General features: G+C 34.6%; 1 protein-coding gene across 1 annotated transcript in view; it reads left to right on the top strand.

Annotated features, from left to right (window-relative positions):
* LOC103594092 (ephrin type-A receptor 6-like) overlaps positions 1-12,992 on the top strand; it is a gene marked incomplete at its 3' end in the record, with an annotated part of 232,578 nt that overhangs the window by 186,538 nt on the left and 33,048 nt on the right. The window contains exon 9 of the mRNA XM_008577280.1: positions 7,496-7,621. Coding sequence (XP_008575502.1) covers positions 7,496-7,621 — 126 coding nt within the window. The remainder of the gene's footprint in view (positions 1-7,495; positions 7,622-12,992) is intronic.

Below are 12,992 nucleotides of genomic sequence, written 5' to 3'. Positions count from 1 at the left end.
GCAGGAGCGCCACCACGCTCCCAAGCGGCGCACTGTAGCAGTGCGCCACCAGGCCGGCCCCAGAATTCAAATTTCTGCCTGGTCTTAAACCAAAGCATTTTCACAATTAAAACTGATGCAGATGGGCCAGCCGGTGGTGCACTGCTACAGTGCGCCACTTGGGAAGTGTGGTGGCGCTTCCGCCGAGGGTTCGGATCCCACATACAGACTGGCCGCTCACTGGCTGAGCGAGGGGCGGGAGCAACACCGAGGGTTGCGATCCGTTGCCGGACACGAAAAAAGACAAAAAGGAAAAAAAAAAAACTGATGCAGATTTATTCAGGGCACTTTTTTAATGGTCAAGATTTGAAGTCCCACTGAAAATAAACACAGGTAAAACCACTGGACATACCCTCCATCTGAGAAAATATAGGCTTCATTCAATGCAGCAAATGGAATAAAAATTATATAAACAGACTTTTAGAGCTAAAGGAAACTTAGGGAGGTTCTTAATCAGATTTGTCATTTTACAGGTGAAAAATTGGGGCATTTAAAATATTTGCTTCTAAAAAGTCAAAAAAACTTCTGTTTTACATATAAATTATAACGTATTTTTCAATAAATTTCCCATTTTTAATCATATTGAACATATTTTAACTCTCCTTACTAATGCTATCATTTAAAAGAATAATTTGTAGCAACCATAATTTTATTATATATATCCTACAAGTTCTAAAAATTTAAAAATAACTCAGAGAAAGCTGTAAATTTCTTTTTTAAAGTGCTGAAGAAGTAACTCATAAAAATCTAGACATGAAACTGCCCTTTTTGCTTCAATATTTTTATTGCGACCTATTGAACAACAACAAAATGAGAAATCTATAAAATTCATACAGCAGTGACCTAAAGAATAATAAAAAAGTCAGAAATTAAATAATAATGGTTACATGATCTTTAGTCATATTTGTTGCTGAAAAATCTGGACTGAAACTAGCTATGCAGATAAAGAGGAAAAGGCTAATTTAATTGTAGGGGTATTTCCATTTATATGAATTTAGAAAATGGACAAAATTCTGTGCTTGCATCTTTGGCTTTGCTTAGTGTCATATCAAAAATTATTTGATTTCCTACTTTTTGTTTTAGAAATGCATGTCATAGGTAAAAAAAAAAAAAAGTAGTTCCGTAAATATTTACTAAATAAATAAAATCAATGAATGGATAAAAGGATAAATTAATGAGCTATTCGTGAGTAGTTATTTTTCACATTCTAAGCCTAATTGAAAATTAAATCCCTTCCAGCCACAGAACGTTGCTATTGGCCTAGAAAACAATTGAGCAGGCAGAGTACTTCTTTAGATCCTAGCAAGATATTTACCAAAGGAGTTATTTGTCACTTTTTATTTGACCATTTATGTATCCACATATTCAGCTCACATTTATTGAAACCCTACTCTATGCATCTTTTCATAACATTAGAGTAGACCACAGCGGACTCCCAGCTGGCCCACCCCAGGCATCACAATGAGGCAGTAATCCTTCTTTACCAAAGTAGGCAGAGAAGCTTAGTCTTTCCCAGACGGCATGTTATCAGTTAAAGAGACCCAAAATAAAGGTCTCTGTGGAGTAAAAGATGCATTCTTCCAATGCTTTACACGAAATTGTTTCTTCTTACTGTTGCTGAACTTTCTCACTGGTGATGTAAATCTATTGAGTCTGAGGCCTCATCCAGAATCACAGAAAACTAAGAAGGATTTCCTCAAACATAAGTGTTTTATGGTTTTCTTCTTTACTTCTTATAGTAGAGGAGAGAATATATAATGCTACAACTTATCATAACTGTGAATAAAAAAGGGAGCATGTAGGAAAGAAAATAGGAGTTACACAAGGAATAGAGGGAAACAGTCTGAAAAAGAAAAGACAAGTGAAGTTAAATAGTAAAGCAGAAGGTAGATGGATTGATAGATGAGAGACAGAGAGAGAGAGAGAGGGAGGGAGGATAGAGAAAGAAGTAGAGAATCTCTGAAGGTTCAGGAGTGAGCATTCTTCAGGGAAAACACCTCTTGGCAAGACATTTGGTTTTAAATGACAATGTTATCTTTGCAATTTGAAGCTATTCTTACTGTAGCTCAGAGGTACCATCAAGAGTCCAAAACACTGTATAGAGTGGCCACTATGTGCCAGTCACAGAACTCAGTACTGGGTACTCAAGGATGAAGAAAGGATCTCTCCTCTGAATGCATACAAACTCAATTCTCAGCTCTCCAAATTTTGGATCATGCTGCCAACACTAAACATTTTTGAGCACAAACTCTCCACTGTGTGGACACTTATTTATTTAGAAGTCGTAAGTATGTACCACTTTACTGTGTTTATTATATTTTTATGTTTATTATAAAACACATAATGTAAAATAAAAGGATAAAGTAAATATGTTTTGAAATAATGTCAATTTTATATATTAACCATACAAAATTTAACAATTTAGGGGCTATTTATAAGTTCAGTTTATTTTGATTCTCAATTTTAACTAATAATCACATTGTACACAGGCACGACATACATAAAATGCTACATATTTATGATCAGTGAAATCCATCTTTTTTAATACTGTTCCAGTGAATTTTTGTGGCCTCCTCCTTTTGGATCTAGTTGATAAAGAACTCATTTTAGAAGTTGAAGAGATGAATTTTCCGTATTCTATTTGCTCACTCGGGCCTTTATTATATATTTTCAAATGTATATCCAAGGTCGAGACCACTATGTAAGAAGCAACATGTTCTTCTAGGATCAGTGATTTAAACAGGGTAAAATCAAGGCCATGCCCTATTTGTTCAAGCCCTTGAAGTAAGCTATTTACTTCATCCATACTTTGGCATTTTTCTCACTGCTTTATTGCTTAGACAAATGAGCTCCAAAATTCTCTGATTACATATCTTAATAATAAAAATGTTTGAGAAAACTTTACAGGGGGTATTGCATATTTATTGTACTTATAATTTTTTATATGAACTAGTGTGGTATTATATTACATATATTTACAAAAGATACACAAAAAGTAGTGATTACTAAAGGGTGAAATAAAGCATAAATAGAAATCAGATTTCTTGTACTGTCTTCCTAATGCCCATCTTCCATGCACTCTGCTGATACACTCTCCACCGCAATTTTGGAAAATACTAGTATAAAGTGAACTCATCACTGAACAAGGTATAACAGATGAGGACCAAACATCGTAACAAGCAAATTAATCTTCCTGCACCACCTCAAACAAGTGTACTTGAGCATGTATTCGAAGTTTCCAATTCAAAGTGTTTGTCTTTAATTTGGTCTATGTATTCATTGTCTACACATAGATCATAATGGGTGTTTGCAAAAATGCAGCTTAATAAAAACACTTTGAAGGAGTCATATATCAAAGTTCATATTATAGGGATATTGCTCTTATTAAACTTTGTGGCATCAAAATTAAATTACTGATACATAATCTTTAAAAAATATCTTTTATTAAGGGTTTGTGTGTGAGGAGGTCTGCATTAGGAAATTTCATCAACCTTTATTTCAACTTCCCACCTAAAGAGATTTCTCTTTGTTTTCTTAAACATTAAGGCTGTTAAATAATAATAACATTGGCTTATATTTACAATCATTTGCTTTTACTTAATTCTCACAAACAGCCCAAGGAGGTAGGGTCAGTTATAATTTTCATTTCATAGATGAGGAAATTGTGGCACAAAGAGTTTAAGGTCACAGTTAGTTGTTATCTTTTGCACAAATTCTTAAAGATACCTAATTTCCAATGTAAAGTTATTTCAGGGAGATTGCTGCAATATCAAATTAGAAATGGGATTTTGTTTTATAGAGCTTAAGTGTTAAATATATTTTATCCTAATTATTTGAAAACTACTCTGCAGGCCAGCTTACTTTCAGATAATCTGAGCAATCAGAATGCTCCACTGATTGATAAACCAGATGTCAGAATAAACAGCGTATCAACTTCTGGTTTTTTTCACATTGTGGTCTCATATGAGCTATTACCTAGCTTTATTTATTAACCTTTTTTTTATGATTCTTTATCATGCTTCAATTTATGATCTAGCATTTGGAGGAAGTAGTTTCCTTTTTGCAGGGAGTATTCCTAGCATTTGGAGGAAGTAGTCTCCTTTTTGCAGGGAGTATTCCACTTATTGCAACTCCTTCAGTTCTCTATCCACTAAACACCGCATTTGGAGGAAGTAGTTTCCTTTTTGCAGGGAGTATTCCACTTATTGCAACTCCTTCAGTTCTCTATCCACTAAACACCAGTAATGCCTTTCCCCAGTGATAATTTCCAATGCTCCCTAAGAGGGAAGGTACCACCGAAGTTGAAAACCACTGCACTAAGGAGAGACTCAAGATCACTAACAAACTGGAAACTAAAGTATTCAGGTTATAGAAAAGCTTGCGTGAAATAACACATTTTATACCTCAAACTTTTAATGGCTAGAGGAATACTCTCTTTACATATAAAATTTATTTTATATTAACAAATACTTTCTCTACTGAATGTAACTAAAAACAAAATACTCATGGAAATTCACATGTCTCCTGCTACAGATTTTCGATGTTGTTTATTCTTTACCTACAATATAATTAACAAATTCTACAATTAATTTTTACAAAAAACAGAGAGAGTAAGCAATTGGGAAAACCAGACTAAAATTATTTCATATCAAATCACAAACCTTAATTTCTTTTGTATTAAGATACAAGGGAATCATAATAAAGAAGAATTTTAGTTTTTCCTGATTAAATTGTGAAAACTAACAGCTCTGTTGACATGACAGACCTTAAGGAGAAAAATGATAAGGCATTATTATCACATAATGTGATATCTCAACTAAATGTATTTATGTACACCAGTTTTTGTTTTGTTTTGTTGTTTCCCAGCTGTAAAAAATGACAGGTCCTTAAGGAAGGAGTGCCACAATAAATGAAAGACCTTTTTACCCATGGTAAAGAAACCAAACACAGCCATTATGAATGATGCAGCAAGTTTAGGAAAATGAAAGCTGCTATTAAATATGACAGGTTGTCACAATAACAAAAACAGTAATCAATGTAATCATAGCAATAAAATAATATTCATATTTAGTTTCTTTCAAAGGAGTTAAAATAATGGGCATCTTTTCTAAGTTAACAGTTTTTTTTTTTTTTTTTCCTTTTTGTCTTTTTTCGTGTCCGGCAACGGACCACAACCCTCAGTGTCGCGCCCGTACCTGACCGGGACCGGCAACGGGATCACAACCCTCGGTGCTGCACCCGCCCCTCACTCAGCCAGTGAGCGGGAACCGGTCTGTATGTATGTGGGATCCGAACCCTCGGCGGGAGCGCCGCCGCACTCTCAAGCGGCGCACTGTAGCAGTGCGCCACCGGGCTGGCCCCTAAGTTAACAGTTTTGAATAATGTTGACAAAAACAGCAAAAAATCTCCAAATGTGTAGCATATTAGCATTATTTAAAGTAGCTGCTCTACATTTTTGTTTTTCTTCAAATTTCCTTTAAGATAATTTTATTTATATCCTTTTTTTCCCCCTGTGCATGACTATGCTGTTCTTTTTCTTTATGACCTAATATTCTTGAACCAGGCTTCCTCTTACTTAGCTTCAATAAATCCATAATCAGCTAAAATTGCATTATTTTAGTTTTTCCACAGCATATAATGAAATCTGCATTTCTTGTAATTATTTTCCCCATTGTAATAATACCATTTCCTTTGTAACTTAAATAAGAATGCTGTATAAATATATGATGAAATTACGTCCACCTGGAATTCAGTGAAGTGCTTTGTTGTGTTTTCCCAGACAGTGATGAAGCATTGCAATGTGGAAAATGCCTGTGTGGGAAACATTGCACAAAAGCACATATTAACTTTGTGTATAATGATAAATATATCATGCAACCACAAAGGAGAAAGTAGTTTCACTGTTCCTTGGAAGTCAATTCAGAGCACTTCCTGGCCTACCACTTTGCATTTTTGCCACATCTCTTAATGTTTAAAAGACTGCACCTCTGCCTGCCCCGACCATTATACTAAGGTCCCATAAAATCAATGACAAAACTAGTTTATCCACCGTAAGTGACCTTCTTTCTGTGCTTTATTTAATCCAATGCACAATGTATGGGCCTTACCTATTCAAATACTCATCATAACTTTGCTCTTTCATGAACACATCTCTGAAGATATAAGAGATGCTGGCTTTCTTTACCAACAACTTTTCTCCACAGAAGCAAGATATATGAAGTACTTTATACCACGTCCCTTTAATTTTGACCCAAGTTCAAAGAAGCCTCAAATTTTAACTTATTTTTGGTTGAAAATTTGAGTTAAGAAACAGAATGAATTCTCTTTACTAACACAGGACTTGCTAAATCTGAGTTCTGGAGGAGAGACACCAGGACTGAAGATGTGAAGCTAATGGGAATTTCAGAGGTCCCGAATGAAATACATTCCTTACAACCAACATTGTAACTTGCTTTTAGGGTACTACTGTGATTTTGCCTTAGGTTGGCCATATCAATGACCAGTGCTGCCCATTCACTAGTTAAATTTTCTTTTGAGTGATTTTAGTATCTTTCAAGTCATTGAGACACCAAAGTGTAATGTTAGCATTCCAAAGTGTAGGATTTCATATTCAGCGGATAGCAGTCTCCCAAATAGAAAGTGGTTCATTATTTCTTTTTCTTCTATAGTGGAAAGGGTCTGTCCTGGTTGTCTGCCAACTATGTGACATTGTTTTCCCTCTGCAGACCTCAGTTTATTCATCTATAAAATGAAGGTTTTTGGCTGGATGACCTCTAAAGTGTTTTTCTAATTTGATATTCTTTTATTCTGTGATTCATTATATTATTTTATGGATAAATTTTCAAGCAGTTTACTTTTTTCTGGCTTCAGGATAGACTTCTTAAAAATGAAAAAGCATATGGTTCTACCTTTGCAAACTCTCGTGTCTTGTCCTTAATAGAAATGTGTACATTGATTTTCTTATTCTTGTTTTGAAAACATACGTAATTACTGTACAGTATAAAAGTTCTCCTCATTTTAGTCACTAATACTGATACATGTAAAGTAAAGCACTGCTCCTTTTGGTGCAGCACATATCTCAGATCCCATTGTGGCTATTTTCTGCATGTCTGTAACTCATGTGGGCATGAATTCTGCAAATAAATGACATCAATAGCTGGTGTTTATATCCACTTTGTCATTCCATAGCACCACTTTGTGTTCTAAATGTAGTTTTGGAATTATATTTTAGCATTCTGATGCTTCTAAACCCTCTTTGATTGTAACTGATTGATTTTCAAGAAACTAGGTTGATTTTATAAATTTAAGAGTAAAAATGCATCCCATTCCTTTACTTTCATAACATCCTTTTGAGGTTTGATGTCTTCATTGATTTTAGGTTTTTATTGCAAGAAAATGATCAACGGCTTTTCTATAAAGAAGACTTTGATTAATGTCAATTTTTATCTTTTAAAAGGATCCTTCCCGGCCATTGGGGTGGAGGCGTTTTGCCCCAGCTTCCTGAGGGCGGGGTTTTTAAATAGCATCCAGGCCCCGCATCCAGTGCCAGGGGGAGGATCTTTGCCCCCCAGGATTCCTGCTGGTAGGTATTGCAGGTGAAGTTTTTTGCCACCATATACAGCAGTAAGACTATGCTCACAGTTGATAGACCCACAATACAAAAATGAATATTTCTAAAATGTATTGTTGAAAAGAAATGCAAGTAAATTTTTTAAATGCAGGAACCACATTTATGATACCTAATGCTATGACGAGAGCGTAAAGGAGGTGGAAGAAGAATCTGGACCCTGACCACCCAATTAGTATAGTGCTGCCTCTTCTTCTGAGAAAATTTTTCCATAAGTAAGAGCTAGAGCTTCAGATCCCAAATCTGTAACTTAAGAACAAAACAAGAATGGATTTAAGTTACTTTGCCACTTGAAATTGGCCAGAAAAGAGAATTAAAAACTAAGTGTTCTTGACAGAAAGAGTAATTCCACATTTGGGTGAGTTTATAGAGATTTAATTAAAGGGTCCATTTCACTAAAAAAAAAAAAAATGATTTGGAGAAAAGCCAGAAAATAGCAAACTCGGTAGAAATTTTTGAGAAAGAAAATTAATGCACAGTCATCCCCCAAAATACCAATCTGACCAAAGCCATATTTTTATCAATGAGAGAAACAAGGTATAAGATATTGGGCAGTTTAAAATGCACTTTCAAAGTTTAGCGAAACACTTTGTGGATTTTCCACGGTATGATTGTAATCACAAATTGTTTCTTCCCTATCATTTAGTAAAATATCCAGCTACCTTCTTCAAATGTACCTGAAGGTTGCAAACCACTTTATATTTTATATGTGTCTTAGCAAAATTTGTAGAATCAGAATATTCTATTCTGAAGTTTTTTAATGATAATTCTTGTGTTTTTTATTGTAATTAATAATAATGCTACAAATTATGGCAATGACATCAATATATTCATGAGGACTGGCTCAGACAGGAATGTAATCAGAACGTTTGAAAGGACTGGGAAATCCAATGAAAACAAAATCCCAACATGCACATTTCTTGCTTTTCTTAGGATAATTATACCAACAAAGCCTAAGATTACACTGATATTTTTCTTTTGCCTTTTAAATACCCCCGTCTACTTAATGAAAACATATAAGGATCAACATATTAAAAATATGCTTCAATGTCATTTGTTTTTATCATTGTACAATTTACTAATGTGGTCAGAGACTTTGCAGCCAACAATGCCACTGACAGATTAGGAAACAAAATTATGGAAATTAAAATGTTGGCAATTTTTCAACATATTAAAAATATGCTTCAATGTCATTTGTTTTTATCATTGTACAATTTACTAATGTGGTCAGAGACTTTGCGGCCAACAATGCCACTGACAGATTAGGAAACAAAATTATGGAAATTAAAATGTTGGCAATTTTAATTCTAATGGGTGTTATGACACCTTTTTTTCTTCCTGGAAACAATAAACAGTATCAATCGCGTAGGAATGTTGTTGCAAAGGATTGAAAAGAAATATCTGTATAAATTGAGCTCTTGGAGTTAACTGAAAATATAAAAGTGTAGTTTTCATATAAATAATTAACATCTCAGTGTCTGGAACTGAGATGATGAACAGGTGATTAGTAGTTTAATGGCTCAACCTTTAATCTTAATGACAATTTTTGGTGAATTTAGTTATGTTATGCAGAAATGACATTATGAAGTTTAGCAGTGATTTGGATTATTCACCATCACTGTTAAATAAATAAATAACCCTTGTCATTTAGCCACTGAGAATGATAAAAACAAGACGATCTTTCTACAACACAAACACAGAAACAACTTTCCAGACAGGGACTAAGAGAACACGCTAGCACTCTGTTCTCCTAGGCTTTAAGCCAAATTTGCTGCCAGCTTTCATAGGAGAGAAAACTCAGTTCAGTTTTTATGACTTCACATACAAATCAGGTGTAAAAAAATTGCTTCATAAAAAATTTATAGATCTAAACTTGTTCCTGTTCCCTCAAACTAAAATTAACTGAACTGTCTTTTTCTGGCTGATATTACTTTGATAAGTGATCCCTGTACACTTTGTCTGATACTTTTCAGTAATGACTCCTACAATTTCAAAGGTGATTTTTATCCTCTCCCATTCAACTATAGCTTTTTTCCCCAAGAATTCCCTTTATAATTTTGTATAAAGAGAAGTAAAGCAATAATCATAAGAAGTTTTTCGATCCGTTGCCGGACACAGAAAAAGACAAAAGACAAAAAAAAAAAAAAAGGCCTTTCATATAGTAGTCACCTGATGAAGTAAGAAAATCACAGAAGAGAAAAGGAGAGGGCAGAGCAGTAGAGGAGAGGAGAGGAAAGGGGAAAAGAGGGGGGAGGAAGGGGGAAGAAGAGGTAAAGATGGGGAAGGGGAGGAGAAATTAGATGACATAACTCTGAGGTTATATTTTTTAAAGCAAAATCTTCCCCCACTATATTCCTTCCTATTAAAATCAAATTCTACTTCCTTAAAAAGAATGTGTCCCTGTTTTAAAGATGTTAATCAGGCATATACTCTAAGGTAATAAACTTACTCTCTTTGCTCCATCTAGTTATTCCTTTTATTTTTTTAGTTTTATTTTTTTAATTGACTCCTAGTAATTGTACATATTTATGTGGAACATGTGACGTTTTGATACATGTGTACATTGGGTAATGATCAAATCAGGGTAATTAGCATATTCATCACCATTTAATTCTGTGGTCAAACAGTATTTGAAAGTGGTTTAGAACATTCTTATATGCTGTAAAGTATTGATTATATAGAGAGTCTTAGACTGGTGGCTCATCTTATGACAAACTCTGCCTCTACCCAAATCCTGTATATTTTTGACAGTTTCATATGCTCGTCATACACAAATGAAGGCAGAATAATAAAGACATTGAGAAATAAAATTATGCAATAACAGCGATAAAGTAATATGTGGAAGTTTTGTTGATTCAGTTTTCTCTTTCAGTTCACAACAATAACTATCTGACATCATGTGGTATCTTAAATTTATATAAAATCCAACCATTACGATGTATCTTAAAACCTAGATCTACTTACAAAACATAAAGACATATTCATTATCTGATAATTATTCAGGAAATATCATCTTAGGACTGTGTTTTATGATTGGATCAACAAAATTTTAGCTTTCATTTTTCTGTCAGTTGTGGGAGAATTGATAATATTTTTCACTAGTGAAGTAACTCATATATACAGATTAAAGACCAAACTCAAATGTATGCTTTAAACTAACAATCTTTGTCAATTATAAGTGAAATCTATGAAAGAGAGAACATAGGAAAAAGGTAAATATGTGGACTTTAGAAACAGATAACTTCTAGAAAAAATTCAGCATTGCCAATCTCCCTAATACTTCTTTTGTGGTTAATCTTGGAAGCTCTTTAGTTGTTGAGAGAATGTTCTTCTGAATCACCATTTCAGTTTGCCCATCTGTGCTTTAAATACAATGCTGTGTAAACAATACCTCTTTTGATAGCTTTACCTAAGCTTCTTTTCATTGTATGACTTGTGTTAGGTTCAAAGGAAATGGCAAAGATGGAGTGAGTCCCTTTCTGCTTACTGTGAATGAAACAACAGGAGAAATACGGACACGTGGAGATTCAAAAACCATATTTGTAATTACTGAGTATATAATTAATAATAATTTTTAATATTGCTCACTTATTTACCCTTCAGAAAGAGATTTGGATGAGCTTTATACTCAAAGAGTTAAACCTTATCATATCTTCACCACTGTGCCCTGACTAGTCAAGTTGGGAGGTGGATTCACAATCCAGTTTTTTATAAACCAATAACATATCCATCCATACCATTTTTATAGCAAAAGACTTGCAATCCCGAGCCAATATTAAAATGTCTTTACTATCCTCTAATAATGATTATCAAAATTTTCCTTTCCATATTTCATGTAAAATCCTATCTGATATGGAGTAAAGGCAAATATTGAATGTACTATTATCCAGTCAAAAAAAATTTTTTTTATTCAGAAAACATATGGTTTACACATTAAAAATGAGCCAGGAATGGTAAATAAGGTTGAAGGTATAGAAAATCTAGGATCTGGTGAATATACTATTATCAGGTTTTGATGTATATAGAGGACATTAGGAAAGCTATTACACAAATGTATAAGGCTAGGTGGCAGACTTTGAAGGAATTTCAAATGAGTTAAAGAAAATTGGTATAAACTCAATATGCCAAAGGAAATCAACAGTGGAAATGTGTAAATATTTTAAGTACACTCAAACTGAAGTTCAGAAAAATCAAAGTAAATCATTTCATTATTTCATATTTTGAGACATTCTAAAAAATAGTAACTTTGATAAGATCAACAATTTGACATTTTGAAATTAATCACTTATGACAAAACAATTCATATTGGCTCTAGTTCTTCCTATGATGATGATTCTTTGGATGTTTTTCTGTAGCATATATAATTTGACTTATTTTATCTTTAACAAAATATTGTATAAGTATACATAACTTAAGATACAGTGGTTTACTTTTTAAATAAGAACTCTCAGGGGGGAAAAGCCTCTTCTTTAATTGAAGAGTATATATTTTATACATTTCTGAAGTTGAGAAAGTTGCCAGTTACCCTGGATGAGGTATCTGTGAGTCAGTGTTTGTGTGTACCTACTTAAACCAAAAGCTAATTAAAAAGGGGAATCGGAAAAACTAAATTAGATCTGCCAAGTAAAATCCTAGATAGGGCCGGCCCGGTGGTGCACTGCTATAGTGCACCGCTTGGGAAGTGTGGCGGCGCGCTCCCGCCGAGGGTTTGGATCCCACATACAGACCGGTTCCCGCTCACTGGCTGAGCGAGGCGCGGGAGCAACACCGAGGGCTGCGATCCCGTTGCCGGTCCCGGTCCGGTCCGGTACGGGGCGACACTGAGGGTTGCGATCCGTTGCCGGACACGGAAAAAGACAAAAAAAAAAAAAAAAATCCTAGATAAATCGTTCAAATTTAAACTACAAAGAAAGTCCTTCATCTGGATTACCAACTCCCAGTTTCTTTATTCCTTGCCATTTATGTGATTGCAAGCCTCAATACAGGCCCTGCTCAATACCCATCTGCACAGTTTTCCCTAGAGAACTCTCTTCCTCTAAAGATTGTGCAGCTGTAGCCTTCAAAAGGAAACCCTGCAGAATGGCAACTATTAAAAAACTAGGATGGGGACTGTGAAGCAGGTCTGGGCAGGAGACCAAAACTATTTCAGGAGGGGGAGAGGCATAGAGAAGATAGGGTCACTGATGGAACAAGAAACAGAACACACCCAGACAACCAAAGTACAAGGAGGGTGACGTGATGGATTGTCCTTGTAGGCATACAACCCTCAACAACTCTTTGGAAATATTTGCAATGCTGTCAGTGCTAGATTAGAATGTGATTTTAA

Source organism: Galeopterus variegatus, unplaced genomic scaffold, assembly GCF_000696425.1.
Source record: "Galeopterus variegatus unplaced genomic scaffold, G_variegatus-3.0.2 Scaffold1477, whole genome shotgun sequence".
NCBI lineage: Eukaryota > Metazoa > Chordata > Mammalia > Dermoptera > Cynocephalidae > Galeopterus > Galeopterus variegatus.
This window is presented reverse-complemented; position numbering and strand designations above follow the sequence as displayed.